At 51.4% G+C, this 15,497-nt stretch overlaps 1 protein-coding gene across 1 annotated transcript in view; it reads right to left on the reverse strand.

The window, feature by feature from the left end:
• Window positions 1-12,659: 12,659 nt before the first annotated feature.
• Window positions 12,660-15,497, reverse strand: part of Mvb12b (multivesicular body subunit 12B) — a 157,380-nt gene continuing 154,542 nt past the window's right edge. The window contains exon 10 of the mRNA XM_021153581.2: window positions 12,660-15,257. Within this exon, the coding sequence (XP_021009240.1) occupies window positions 15,171-15,257 (87 nt within the window). The 3' untranslated portion in view covers window positions 12,660-15,170. The remainder of the gene's footprint in view (window positions 15,258-15,497) is intronic.

Consider the following 15,497-nt stretch of genomic DNA (forward strand, 5'->3'; position numbering starts at 1 on the left):
AAAACAAACTTCAAAACGGACGCGGTTAGCCTTGTAACACACCACGGATTGCATTAGCGTCCAGCCGGCGAGCCCGTCACCTAATGTGCTAAAGTTGGCTCTGATGTCCCCTTCTCTCTGCAAGGTGAGAAATTACTTAGCTAACAAAATATTCCGTCCCCCCCCAACCCCTCTTTGCATTCTTTCTTTATGAGATCCCGAATTGTGACATTCGCACCGAAAAAAAAATCTCTGCGCTTATTTGTGAAAAATGTATATTAAAACCAAAACCCATCACATGGAGAGAAGTCCCAGATGGTTTTATTCACAAGCAGTAGAATTAATGGCCTCTCTTCTCTTTATAAATATTAGAAGCAGATGAGTTCATTAGGATTGTGCCGTAATAAAGAAAACCTGCTTATTCTGACAAGACAGCCACTTATCTAATCTATCTACCGAGTAACAAAGCTACTTCCGGCCTGTAAAACCCAGCGGACTCATCGGCGTTACCTGCACTGTTTCGAGATTAATGAAAACCACGCCAGTTCCACATTCTGCAAAAGAAAGGTTTCGGGTGGCGGTGGTGGAGCAGAGATGGAATTCAAGGGATTTCTTTCTTTCTTTCCTTTTTTTTTTTTTTTTTTTTTTAAATGTGAGTGATTTTGAAAAGCGAGGGTTTTGAAATGTTTACTTTGTGGTGGTTTGAAATTTTTACATCTTTCAACAAAGAGGCCAGAGAAGTGAAAACACGTGAAAAGAGTTTCTGAAAAGCACGATTCAGCAGAAGTTGGGTGAAGCCGCCGAGGGTCCTTTATCTGGGGCAATCTGTGTGCGTCACGGGGTAGGGGAGGCCTAGAGCTCAGCCCCACTGGCCCACCCGAGCCCGCCCGAGGCTCGGGCTCCTGCTTCAAAGCGCAGTTGGAGAAGCGTCTTGGGAGGGAATCGGACACCTCGCTCTGGGGACCTTTATGCCCAAGCACTGTCGCCTGATGTGGTCATCTCGTTAGTCATGGGAAGCCCAGGGAATTTCTGTTTGTGCCTCTTTCCACACTTATTAAGCAAGAAGTGGGAGGCCGACATGAGAAACCTAAAGATGTTTGTGGTCCCCTGGGCTGCATCTCTTGGGACCACAGCTTATCCATCACTGCAGAGGCATTGCGGAGAAATGGAAAGAGTCAACCGTGCCCAGAGGGGGAGAAAGTGAGCACTCAGGGGCTCCCTGTCTGCTGTATCTTGGCTGGGCTCCCGTGGAAGGGCGTGGGCTCATAGTCTGAGAAGGGAATGCCTTTGGGGGAGCCAAGCCACAGCTTAGAAAGATCGGCATGTCACCAGGTTCGGTTGTCTCATTATGTAGCTCAGACCTTTCCCCCCACTTTCCCTAGCAAGGGACCAGCAAGAAGCTGTCGTACAGAACTCAGGCACCTGTACAGACTTGTCTCTGTTGTGGGAGAGGACCAAGAAGGAAATAATCTCCTCTCCTCTTCTCATCCCCCCCCCCCCCGCCCCCAATGCTAGGGTTGGAATCTAGTATTTCATACTTCTAAGCAAGTGCTTTAGCACTGAGCTGTGTCCTCCCAGCCCAGAACTCTAGGTTCTAAGCAGCTCCTTTAGTCCACCAAGCCCCAGTACCTCTACATCATGTCAGAACCTGCATCTTGCTGGCTGTTTCTGTGTCCTGTTCTCTTCCTCTCAGGGCTGCAATGCTCCCAGAGGCCCAGGTGGAATTCTGAATTGTGAGATCATCAGACTGGCCCCTCGTGCCCCAATCCCACATGTAATCAAACTTCTGGGCAGATTTTTTGAGGGAAGCAACAAGTTTGAGCCAAGACCCCATGATTGAAATTCTCCAATAAATCCCTCCCAGCTGAGCCCTGAGGGTCTGTAGCTAGCTTCAGCAAGGAGGGATGGTGCGAAGGGTTTCTTTTTTCTTTTTTTGCAAACTTCAAACAGGACCTGGGGTTGTGGGGGAGGAGGAGGGCTATGCTGAGAGAGGAGGCCACAGACCAAGGGCTCAGAGTTAATTAAAGAGCCTGCATGCTTACACCTATAAACTCAGCCTTCTCTGTACATTAAAGCCCTCTGCTTTCTTTCTTGTAGGGCCACCTCTCGTGGTGAGTCTGGAAGTAGAACTAGACTCAAACCATACTGTTTGATTTTTGTTTTTTTGCAGCCCCTGGAAGGTTCTAGCCAGAGCACTTTGTCCTTCCACCAGGAGCTAAGGCTGTGTTCAATTGCTTTATTAAACATTGAGAATCTACAATTTCCCAAAGTAGGCCTGGGCACATCCCTTGGGATGTGTGGGCCACCACCTCGCCCATTTGTCAGGCAAGGAAAGTGAGGTTCAGAGAGGCAAAGTGACCAACTGAAGAGCGTATTGTGATCGGGAAGAAGTCAGGACTAGAACGAATAATCTTCTGTCAATGGCTAGGGCAGGGACCAACAAGGGACATGCTGCCCTCACCCCAGCCCTGCCCCCTTGCACTGCCGGTGACATTCAATCAGGTGCTGGTGATGCCTGGGCCAGCAGGCCGGGCAGGGCCTCCTCAGCCTCCCAACGACAAATGGTTCTCGTTTGAAAGGGAGGTTATAAAAACACGTGCCCAGAGACACTGTCAGGGAAGGGGGATTAATCTCACTCCAGTCAAAGACCATATTCCAAATATTTTTCTGGGGGTGGGAGGGAGTGGGGGCAGGGATCAGTCCTATCTGGGAAGGCAGTCAGGTTCCTGGGGTGCCCCACAGGCTGGGCTCCAGGAGGCAAGTGATGATGCAGAACAGTCAGGCTGGAGGTTACATGTATGGACCTGGTGAGGCTGGGTCCAATCAAGACCACTGCTTTGAGGCATGGGGCCTCAAGGCTAGCTTTGCAGGCGCTCGCCAGGCTGGCTTGGATACTCACACCGTGTCCGGGGTCTTGGCTGTGTTTCAGAGCCCTGTGAGTTGCTGAAGGAAAGGATTAGAAGCCTGGGACATTTTTATTTTCTGGATGGTGTCAAAGGCTGAGTGTTTTCTCCTGGCCTCTGGAGCAGAAAGGACCCCAAAGACCAGCCAGGGGGGTGGTCTTGCCTGTATGCCTTTTACCTGGACAGGAGTCAAGTCACCCAGAAGCGCTAGCTCTTCGGCTCTCAGACGTGGGGATCTAGGTCCTTATGTGACTCTGGGATTCCAGGCATAGTCTCTTAGGGGTACAGGCCTGAGGTTTCCAACGGTCCTATTTATTGAGGGTATAAAGGTCTAAAGTGGTATGCTATTTGTTTATCCATACCCTGGAAATAAAAAAAACCTTGGAAGGACTTTTACTGAGCCCATTTTCCAACAGGGTAAATTGAGACTTGGGGATGTACAGGTAGAAACCAAAAAAGCAGAGACATGTCTGCTTAGCCTTCTAAACATCTTTTCAAAGTAAGGACAGTTAACTACTCATTTCCCTGATGCAGAAGCTGAGGATCAAGAATCTAACTTATCCAAGCCCTGCCCTGCTGGCAAGGGGTGGGACTCTCGGGCAGTGAGGACGGGGACTCCACAGTGGGCTGGCATCTTTCCAAACGCATGTCAGCGGCATGCAGACAGCAGATTTGTCTTCCATCTGTTAAAGAAGCCCCGTGTTGCTCGGCTTTCTGCGTGAGAAGTCCTGAGAGCCCCAGATTCATGGTAGCGCAAGTGAGGTCAGAAGCATCCCCATGGGGTCTCATGAGGGCTGGCACCAGGCCACGTGTGCTTAGCCCAGAGACCTAGTGTGTTCCGATTGGGAGCAGTGGGCCCTCACCCAGGCTATCCAGTGCTAGACTAGTCCTCATTTTATAGGAAAGGATCAGAAACCCACCCCACAGCTACTTGAGGGACTGGGTTGGTTCCTATACAGCCATGAAGTGCCTCTTCTCTGGGGATCTAAAAGGGACTCCTGGTACTAGAGGGACCCACCCTGGAGCCTCCTTTAGGCAGTAGAGTCCTGTGCTGGGGTCCTGCAGTTTTGAGTAAGTCTATCTGATTTCAGTTTAGCTTGAAAATAGATTTCAAACAGGAGCTGGGATTGTCTAGCAAGATGGGCTGGTGAACAGAGAGTACCTGTGTGCATAGGTGTGTGTGGGGGAGTCATGGACCTTATCTCTCCAGAACCCCCTCCTACCCAGAGTGGAGGAGTCAGGGATTACCTCAGGTCAGTCAGTGTCTTCTTCTGGACAGTCCATTCCAACACTGTCTACTGTCCAAGCAGATAACGGGGCCTGACCTCACTCACTCCATCAGAAAAATCTCGGAGTGGCTGATTGTTATTACCCTGGAGTTCCTGGGTCTGGGTCACATCAGGAGGAGATGGCAGGCCCGAGCTGCCTGGCTTCAGGAGCTGTCTGTCTCCAGAACCTCTACAATGGGAAGCCTCCCTTCAGATGACGTCGTCTGTGCTATCTTTAGGTGCTGCAGTTGAGGATGTGTGGGCCACTGCTTTTGGTTTGATGGGATCTCCTGGCATCACCTGGGCCTCAGTTTCTACATTTGCCAAGTCTAGGAATCCCTAGCAGCAAGGCTACGCTGACAACACTCAGTGGAATGATGGCTTCCCTTACCATCTCTAAACAGCATCCAGACAGCACCTCCTTCCCCTTGATATGTGTTCACCCAGGGATGGCCACCATTGTGGGCCAGCTTCCAAGCTCAGGGCACACCTCTGTCCTCCAGAAAGCTTCCCCACCCAACCCCACCTGTCTTCGAAGAAACGAATTGTCAAGATAACGTCTATTTTGAAACTATTTGGGAGAAAAAGGAGATTTAAAAAAAACTGGTATGGATATTGCACGTGTGTGCATGTATGAGTACATGTGCATGCATATATGTGTGCACATGTGCATGTGTGTGTGCACGTGTGTGTGCACATGAGAGCATGCTTGCATGTGGTATGCCATTGTGTGTGTGTGTGTTCTCCTGGAAGCCAGCAGAGGGCATGAGATCCTTTGGAGCTGGGCTTACATGTGGTTGTAAGGTGCCTGACATGAGTGCTGGGAACTTAGGTCCAGTCCCCTGCAGGGGCCGTAAATGCTCCTCACCACAGTCATTTTCCCACCATCTCCCGTTGTTTCTAACATTAGCAAGGTCTTGCTGTGTAGTCCTGGCTGGCCCAGAGTGTGCTATGTAGAGCAGGTTGGCCTCAGACTTGCAGTGACCCTCCCTCTCTGCCTCTGAAGTGCAGAGATCACAGATGTCGCCCCCTGTGCCTGGCAGGCAAAGATTCTTAAGTAAGCCATAGACTCTAATCGAAAAGGAAAAGATGGATCAATGACCCAGATCTATTACTACATATTCACAAGCAGAACCACCAAGGTGGAAAGTGAGCTTCGGGGTGGGGTCAGTTTGTGCACACCAATATGGCAAAGGAGTCCCTTTGGATGGGTAAAAGATAGGAGCTCATTGTGGCAGCATGCGCTCTGAGCCTTGGCTACTTGGGTGGCTAAGGCAGGAGGATCACCTGAGCTGAAGCATTCTAGGCTACCCTGGGCAACAGAGTGGGACCCTGTGCCCTGAGGAAGCAGAGTAAAGCAAAGAAGGCCAGGTTTCAGGCTGGAGAGATGGCTCAGTGGGTAAGAGCACCTGACTGCTCTTCCGAAGGTCCAGAGTTCAAATCCCAGCAACCACATGGTGGCTCACAACCATCCGTAACAAGATCTGACTCCCTCTTCTGGAGTGTCTGAAGACAACTACAGTGTACTTACATATAATAAATAAATAAATCTTAAAAAAAAAAAAAAAAGGTCAGGTTTCCCTTCCCCTGCAAATGGGTGAAAGACTTTCAGGCCTGCGCAGATGTTACACGAATAACCTGTTACATTCGAACATGAGCTCAGCCCCATTGGTCAGGAGAGTAACACGGGGTACAATCACAGCAAGACATGCTGTGACTTCACGCTGACTAAAAGCCTGTACGACCGAGAGTTGAGGAGATGGGCCTATGGGACCCGATGTTCACCCACTGTCTTATCATGGCACCTCTGCTCCAGGGACATACTGCTCTCAGCTCGGAAGAACACTTCAGCCCCGTTCCAGCTTCCTAGAGCGAGCACCGCTTCCGAAGTTCACACGCACTTCTTGCTTCTTCACATCCTTCAAGAGCATGGTGACGTGGGTTTTTCATTGGTTTGGTTTGGTTTTGGCTTATTGAGATAGGGTTTCTCTTTATAGCCTTGCCTGGCCTGGAACTTGATCTATAGACCAGGCTATCTTTGAACTCACAGAGATCCTCCTGCCTCTGCCTCCTTAGTCCTGGGATTAAAGGTTTGCATATACACACACACACACCCCTCTGGTTGTAGAATCTAAGATAAGGGTAACAATTCTTGCTTTTACAAAGTATAAAATGGTTTTAGAATGTTAAGGTTGTAACATAGGATATTTTCAAGATGGCCCTGCAGTTAGGAACACTGGCTGTTCTTCCAAAGGACCTGGGTTCAATTCCCAGCACCCACACAGCAGCTCACAACCATCTCAAACTTAAGTTCCAGGGAATCCAATGCCCTCTTCCCTCATCTGGCCTCCATAGGTACCAGGCATGCAAGTGGTACAGACATACATGCAGGCAAGACACACATATGCGTTACGATAATAATACAAAATCAGGACACTTCTGCTAACGTAGATATCCTCTGCTTTCAAGAGAGCTCAGAGGTCTTCACAGACAACTTGCCTTTTATTAGGCCCCCCACCCCCCACCCCCATACACTATGCCTCTTTGAAAGACTTTCTGTTTGATTTCCTGGTTGGTTGCCAACTATACAGAGAGGAACGCTGTTCATTTCCTATGGCTGTTTTTATATCTGACACCCTTGCGCATCTCTCACACGTTCTAATCATTTGCTGGATCCATTTTGGTTTTCTACACAGGTGATTGTATAACAGGACAGGGACGACAGCTTTGTCTCTTCCCTTCCAGTCCATGTCCTGCCTTCCCCTTTCTTGTCGTGTGGCATTGGCTCATGTCCCGAGTGCACCGTGAGGAAATGGTGGTAGCAGGCATACATCCTTGACTTATCCTGATCCTGAGGTTGGAGGTTCGTGAGGTGTTTATTAAATGTGTCTTCTGCATTGTGCGAGGGGCCTGTGGCCGTATTTCTTTTAGTTTACTATGTAGAGTTCCCAGGCCCCCTTCCCAATGTTGAGTCTTGAATTTAAATACATGATTTAGTTTTATGTATATGAGCATTATGTCTGCATGCATGTGTATGCACCATGTTTGCACCTGCCACTCACAGAGGCCAGAGTGGGCATCAAATCCCCTAGAACTGGAGTTACAGGTGGTTGTTGGCTGTAGTATGGGTGCTGGGAACTGACCCCATGGTTGGACTGTATGGACAGGCCTCTGTAAGAGCATCCAGTACTTATAACTGCTGAGCCACCTCTCCAGTCTCCATTAAAAATGGCATTTTAAGATTTTATTTTAAGCATATGACTGTATTGCTTGCATGTATGTGTGTGTACCGCATGTACCTGGTGCCCTTGGGGGTCAGAAGAAGGCATTAGATCCTCTAGGTATGGACTTATAGACAGTTGGGTCTTCTGGAACCACTGTCCTTAACTGCTGAGGCCTCTCTTTGGCCCCTCCTGCATCCTTGAGATGAAATATAATAGTCATAATTATTTTTGAGAATGTAGGTGGATTCAGTTTTATATGCTATTTCATGGAGAATTTGGTACTCTGACTCCAAAGCAAAACAGGACTTTGATTTATGTGTATTGATTGTCCTTATTTGGCTTAAGATCAACTTAAGCCACCTTCCTCCTTTTCCTGTGTTCTAGAGTCAGATGTGTCAGAAAAGGCATGTTGTTTCATATATTGCTCACTTCTCTGTCCGTTACTAGAGCAACCCGACCTGAGCTAATCAGCTTACAAAGAGGAAAGGTTTCCTGGCTCAGTTCTCCATCTGTTACTATTACAACCACCTGAGCCAATCTGCTGACAAAGAGAAAAGGTTTTCTGGCTAGTGCTTGCAGAGGTTTGCTGCTTTGAGCCTGTGCTGGAACAGAGCAGAGCCTTTTGCCTCATGAATGGGGGCAAGAGAGAAAGGGGAGGGGCTAGACTTCCACTATTCACTCTGACCAGTGACCTGAAGACCTCCCAAGAGGCCTCATCTAGCAGACCCACCACCTCCCAAAAGCTCAGCCCCAGTGACTGAGTGAGCCTGTAGCACATGGGCCATTAGATGACACTACATGTGAGCTCTATACAGCAGCAACCGGAGGAAACTCAGCTGTAGGATATTTGAGGATATTTTGAGGGTGTGGAAAGAGATCTTTAATATAATTATTTCTCTCTCTCTCTCTCTCTCTCTTTCTCTCTGTCTCTCTCTGTGTGTGTGTATGCATGCACATGTGTGTAGCTCTCCTCAGTAGCTGGAAGAGTGTGTCAGATCCCCTAGAGATGGAGTTACATGTAGGTGTGTGTTGGGGACCAGACTCAGGTTTTCTTCAAATGGTTATGTGCTCTCAGCCTCTAAGCTATCTCTCCAGCCCTGTGCTTGTTTTTCTTTTAGTATTTTTATTATTATTTGTGGTTTATTATTATTAATATTTCTACTGGTACTGGGGATTGAACCCACGGATTCACCCATGCTAGGTAAGTAGTAAGAGTTATGCCCTCAGCTCCAGTGTATCTAAAAGATTTTATTTTAATTCTTGTGTGTTTGTGTGTGTGCCTGTCTATGTGGGGGTATGTCTGCATCTGTAGGTGTCCTCAGAGGCCAGAGGCATTAGACCCCTAAAGCTGTAGTTATAGGTGGCTGAGCTCCCAATGTGCCTGCTTCCTGGTTAGTTTTCTTTTAAAAAAATATGTTTATTTAATTATTTACTTATGCATATGAGTACACTGTCACTCTCTTCAGACAACAGAAGAAGGCATCAGATCCAATTACAGATGGTGTGAGCCACCATGTGGTTGCTGGGAATTGAACTCGGGACCTCTGGAAGAGCAGTCAGTGCTTTTAACCACTGAGCCATCTCTCCAGTCCTGTTAGTTTTCTTGAGACAGGGTCCTACCAAATAACCCCAAGCAGTCTAGAACTTCCCATGTAGCTCAGGCTGACCCTAAACTCTTGATCCTTCTGCCTTGGACTGGTTGCTTTGATCCTGTTATGGGGTACCTGAGGCAGAGGAAGTCTGTTCACCTCATGAGAGCCAGGGAGCACAGAGACTGAAAGTGAGAGAGAGGCGGGGGAGAGGGAACTCCCACAATTCTCTCTGGTGTACATCTTTGATAACCTTACTTCCTCTGACTTCCTGAAGGTCTTAAACAGGCTGGCAACCAAGCAGCTAACGTGGGCTTCTGAGGGTTTTGAAGATCCAAACCTCAACTGGGCAAGTGTGGAGCCTTAGGCAGCTTCATCTAAGCTGCACTTTGAAATCACCTGCTGGAAGCAGGACCCCTGGGCTTACTGCCTGCTGCAGAGGCTCCTGTTTGATCCCTGGGCTGAGGGTCTACTGTTGGAGTCTGAGGAGCTCTTAAGACTCCCAGTGGCAGCTCAGACTGACTGTCTCATGCTCCCTCCCATGGACAAGGGGAGTGGGAGATGGACATGTCTTTCTTAGCCATCTAAGGGGGTCAGTCAAGGGTTCGAGACCCTCTGAAACTTCTAGGTCTCTGCCTCAGCCCTGCCATTGCCAAGGGCTGTTGTCTGGTCTGGCACAGCTCCCTAGTCTGAGGTGTGGGGGAGGGGAGATGGGAGCACGGGGCTCAGCAGCCGACATAAGTAAGTTCCCAGACCTTCTCAACTGTTTCCACCTAAGGCCAGGTAGGAAATAGCAGAACCAGGAAACAGAGTCCTAAGGCTTAGATTAGATTAGGCTCTGTGGTTCATTAGCCTTATACTGTCTTTCTCCCCAGAGCTGGCTGCCAGGGAGAGTATCTGAAGCCAAGGTCAGTTACCTGTTCCAGCAGCAGCAGCAGCCGCCGCCGCCACACTACCACCACCACCACCACACCACTGAGGCCTGGCAAGCTTGGAGTCATGCCAGGGCCCAGGGCAGCAAACCTGTCGAGGCCTGTGGTCTCTCTGGGACACATCAAGACTAGCACAGAGAGGCCACTGAGGGACCTTATGGCGCTACTAGGGTCTATCCTTCCCTGACCCCTAACATCTGCTTACAGTTCCTGTCTGCCACATCCATTCCTCGTGACATACACGAAGAACATTATGGATGCTACCACTTTCTGGACCCATGGCAGGGGAGAAAATAGATAGACACAGAACCAGATCAGAGCACCCAGTGGCTGCAGTTCAGTGACAGGTGGGTACTCATGGTAGGCTCTGGTGGCTCCAGGGGAGAGCCACCACCTTTGCTGCAGTGTGGTTCAAGGCAGGCCTTGAAAGGAGCTTACCAGGCAGAAGAGTAGGGTAATGCGTCCTTGGTAGAAGGAACGGCCGATGCGGAGACCAGGAGGCATCTCAGAGTCTAGGTGGGGAGTTACCCGAGATTTAGCAGGGCCATGAGAAGGAGTGAGTCAGATCTGGGAGGGGCACTGGGTCTCTGGAAGACCCAGGCTTCCTTCTTAGGGTGAGGGAGACTTAGGCAGTGAGAGTAGGGGTCCACCTGGGAAGATAGATGAAAGGATCAGAGGCTGGGGAGGGTTCCTAAGGAACGTGGCAGCTCAGGGGACGGGTGTTGGGCCAGTCGGGGCTGGAGCCAGGAGAGCAAATGAGCTTTAGATTAAGAGCCCCGCAGCCGATCGATCTTCCAGGCCCTGGGGCTCTGGGTTTGGGATGAGAATGGGACTTCAGCTAATCCTGGACTGCGACGGTAATCTCAGAGGTCACGCTCGCCTTCACTTGCTATGATAACACACCGGCAAGCAAAATGTGTTTACTCTCATAGGACTCAGATTATACTAGTGTAGTCTTTCAGCTCTGTTGCTTTGGGCTGGGGTGACACAGATTATCAAGGCAGAGGGGGTGACTGAGGAGAGCCACTCAGGCCACAGTGGCCGGGGAGGAAGGGGAAGGTAGAGACAGGATACAGTACCAAGGGCAGGTCCAAGGACAAAGTCCCTTCAAGTAGGCCCCATTTCTGTTTCTGTTGCCTCTCAACAGCTCGTCAGATGACAAGCACATCAGTGGGTCAGGGCCTCGTGCGTGAGCCTCGCACTTCGGGAGAGGCTGTGAACTGACAACTAAGATGGTCACTTCACTTTTGAAGGACATTTGAAATCCGAATCATAGCCGTGCCCACATGCTTGTGGGTGTCATGGTCTCTGGTATGGGGAGAGTGGGAGGCTGCCAGGTGCCTGAGTGGTGGCTGATGAGGGCTGGCAGCAGCATCTGCTTCGGTCCGTGAACCCGTTCCTGGCTTGGCCACCTCAGCCTTCTCTGCAGTTTTACAGAGGCATCGTGTGGCAGTTGGGCAGTCAGAACAGGCCCAAAGCAGGGTAGCTTTGTCCCAAGGCCCAGAGGCAAGACAGCGGCAGATGAAAGAGCCTCTGCCTTCTCTTCAGGCCCTGTTGTCCACTTGGGAGCTGCCGAGGGCCAGGAAGGTTAGTGGTTCTGACGCCCTCAAGTCTCCTGGCAGCTCCTTCTGAAAGGCTAGGGTAGTAGCTGTCTGGCCCCCAGGAGCTCTGGGAAGCAGGAGGGACAGTTTGCAGCTGGGCAGAGGGCCTCCTCTGAGGGACACTGACCTCTGGTGGCTTTAAAAATAACAGCAAACTGGGGAAACGAGGTTAAAACAAACATTTATTTAACAAATTATATTAAGATACAGTCACACATTGAGACCTCCCTTTGCCAAGCAGTCACCTTGAATAAATACACAGGAAGGCAGCTGTGCCTAAGGTCCTTGTCCCAGCGCCACACGGTGGCCCAGCAGTTCATAAGCTTTTTAAGGGGAACAAAGCCTGGTCTCCAGGTGCAGATGCTGCAGTTGTTCAAGGGCTCATGCCCAGAGCAGGTGGAGAAGGCTGGGGCACCCGGGTCACCTGAGGAAGCTGGGAGCAGGGATGGGAACCCAGCTTCTTCATCAGGCTCCAGGGCTTGGCTGGACACTAACCACTTCTGTGAGTTCAGCCCTTCATGGCTCAGTGCCACACCAAGGCCCTTTCTACCTCCTCCCTGGCCAGGAGGCCAGAAGTGGGGCAGAAGATGCTCTGAGGTTGGGGAGTCCTCGGGTGTGGGCAGCCACACAGGACAGTCAGACTCTCAGCCTGACCCATGCCAGGGACCACTGCCACAGCGTGATGGCATCTCCACTGCAAAAGAAAGCCCAGAGGGCGGACACAAAGGCCGGGTGGTTGGCCCAGGGTCTTTGGGGTCAGATTCTGTCTGTGCCACTGGCAAGCTTGTAGCCATGCCTCAGGCTCCTCATGTGAGAGGGCAAAAGCACCCACTGCTGGGCTTGTTTGGGGGATGACAGGAAATGTGCTTAAGATGGCCAAGCCCAGTGGAAAGAAGGGTGTGTGCGCTCAGGACCCCAGTCCCCTGCTGGACGTCCTTCTGACCGAGGGGCTTCAGCATGACCTTGGCCACAGGTGGCCATATGCTGCTGACCACCAGGAAGAAGAGCCATGGTTCTCTCTCATGTTTCCCCGGAGGAGAGCGGGGCTCTCACCTCTCCATGTGGCAGAGTTAGGCTGACAGGAATTCTTAGATTTGGTCTTATGATAAATTTGCAAGTGAGCCTGGAACATCCCTCCCCCCACCCCCAACCCCCTCCCCGCTTGTCACCCATGTGCCATTTCCAAGGCCCTCAGGAAGGAACCGACTTTTCAGAGGGGACGTGGGGATAGGGAACTGTGCTCTGGTTAGTCATTTCAAGAGAGATGTGTGTGCTTGCAGGGACAGCAGCAGTTGTGGGACATGCTGGTAGGGGAGGGGGAGACCCATGGGAGAGGTTCGGCTCTTCACGTCTCCCAGCGAATCCTTGTGCTCATCTGACAGTGTGCCTGCCACACGGTACCCAAAGGCCACTCAGTGCTGCTGTGAGCCACAGCTCTACTGCCGGGTCTGGGTCTGCTGGATCCACACAAGGCAGGCATGGGTAAGCACACACGATCATTACTATCACCAGAATTCAAGAAACCAGGGGTTGGGTGCAACCTGGAACCTACCACAGACACCAAGCCGTCCTCAACACCTCAAAAGCTAGAAGCTGTCAGTGCTACAACATTCTCAGTCAGGGTTCTTCTTCAGCTAAGTCTGCAGCAACCATCCGTCCGTCCATCCGGAGACTGCTCCAGCTCAGAGCAGGCGCTTTGCCCTCCCCTTAGCTCCCTCCCAGGGGCTAAGTCCTGTGGGAGTGCACGCATGGGCTGCAAAGCACTAGATCTTTCTCCAGGAATCCCCTCACTTGGCCGTCTGGATCACTAACAGGTCCGCAGTCTTCGGTTTTGCACTTCCAGGCCAGGACCTGCGAGAGCTTCCGAGAAGCCACATTCTCCTCCAAGGAAGAGGAAGGCTACCTGGCTCCCTATGGCAGAAGTGATTTCATAACCGAGGAACGGGAAGAGTGGCCAAAGTGTACAGACTTCAGTGAAGTGGTCAGGAGAGTCCAGAACTTTGTGCCCAACCTTCCCAGTTAACTCAGACAACAGTGGTCACCCCCTCTCTTGGGCCTCAGGCCACACAAGCCACTTGATGTCATACCTGCAGCAGCAGACACAGGTCCTTGGGACCCCAGCTTGTGGAGCAGTCTTAGGTCAGTTTATTATTAGCTCCTTTGAGCACCAGCATGGCACTAGGTTTTGCTAGAGATGCCTATGTTGACTCCATGGACCTCTGGGGCACCACCTTTTCATGACCTCTGCTACCCGGAGGATGTGGGGCCCAGAGGCAAGGGGTTGATGGGTACCCCATAGGGTGTGCTCACATCTGAGGGGAGGAAGCAAGGTGACCCTTCCTGACACACAGAAATGAAGTACCATCAAGCAGAAAGACTGGCTGACTGGGCCTGAGGGTCTGGGACGGAGGAAGGGCTGGTGTAGGCTGGTGAGGTATTTTTGGCCCTGCCCCAGCTCACGCCATCTTGCTGGCTTGTTCTTGCTCCTGATCCTTTTGCACCTTGGACACCCAGCTGTCTCTATGGAGCTGTAACTGGAGGGGTTTGTACCAGCTGGTGGGTAGTTGCCCATTGCCTCTAACCACTGGGCAGATCTTCACATCCACAGGTGCTCTGGGGACCAGTGTCATTCCAGCCCTAAAGGCCAATGGTGGCAAAGCAGCGCTGAAAGCTGGGATGGCGGTGACTACTGTTCTCATGGCAACACATGGAGGGTTCAACTTGGCACCTCAGGTTGACACCTGTGAAATGTCCTGGCCCAAATTCTGAGGCCAGGGACAGAAAGACTTTTCAAAACAGTAGCTCCCTGGTGGAAGGTGCCTTCTAGATGGTGGGGTGTGTCTGGCTGTGACGAGTTGGTGCCTCTGTACCGTTCTTCTCAGAGCCAGCTGCCACCAGGTCAGGTCACCAGGCAGAGGCCTATGGAGCTGTCGTCTGTCGTCGGACACTTCACAGATGAGCCCTTTGTGGGAATTGGCACCTGTGGCTGGGCATAGTACCCTAGCAGCCAAGTTTCCATCCAGGGAGGCACCCAGTCACCTCCATAGAAAGCGGGGTCCTGTCTGTGCTCTCTGGACGTCCAGTGTGTGGAATAGGGGAAGAGTCCACAGTTGTCCCAAGTGCATCTTAGTCCTGCTGCTTTAGTGCTGCCATGAAATGCATGTGTGGGCCACTGGAACCTGCTGACAAGTGGCTGGGTCAGAGGCCATCAGTGTGTCTTGCAGGGTCCTAAGTAAAGCAATCAACCCTGGAGTCTCCCAGGAGGGAGCTAGTGGCTTTGTGGGATTTCTGTGCTAAGGTGATGGTCAGCTGAGGGGAGCCAGTGGTGTCACTGGGCGGCTGGAGTGTGTGCCTGGGCCCCTCATGGGTGAGTCCAGGTAAGGAAGGAGTTTTCTTTCTTGGCGGGGTAAGTGGTCATCACACAGGAGCCTCTGGTCACTAACAGCACATACATTAGTCACAATTATGAACAACGGTCCCGGGGAGGCAGGGAAGTCTCAGCGGGCGAGCTGATGATCACACATGACCAAGCAGCTGCCCAGAGTCTCGTGGCCAGTGAGCAGGGCAAGCAGAATGGGCAGGTGAGGGAGGGAGTGACTCTCACCCCAGCCACCCCATCAGTAGTCTGGGCACCGGGTCGGAGATGTCTTCTCCCCCAGGAGGCTGTGGGCTCCTCAGGATTGGGGGATCTGCTGGCACCGGGTAGGGCTGGGTGGGAGCCGAGCTGCTGCGCTCTGCTCCGTGCGGAAGCTGTACTCGTACTGCAAGAGAAGGAAAGAGGCAGAGTCAGGCCACAGGACCCTGGAGAAGGCCCCACTGAGCAGAGGGGAGGCTCCTGATGAGCCTTAGGCAGAGCGACTGCAGGTCAGGCATCCAGGCCGGGAACTGGAGCTGGGATAGTGTTTCATTCTGTATGAAAGTGTGTGTGTGTGTGTGTGTGTGTGAGAGAGAGAGAGAGAGAGAGAGAGAGAGAGAGAGAGAGAGAGAGACAGAGAGAGAGA

Source organism: Mus caroli, chromosome 2, assembly GCF_900094665.2.
Source record: "Mus caroli chromosome 2, CAROLI_EIJ_v1.1, whole genome shotgun sequence".
In the NCBI taxonomy this organism is placed as follows: domain Eukaryota; kingdom Metazoa; phylum Chordata; class Mammalia; order Rodentia; family Muridae; genus Mus; species Mus caroli.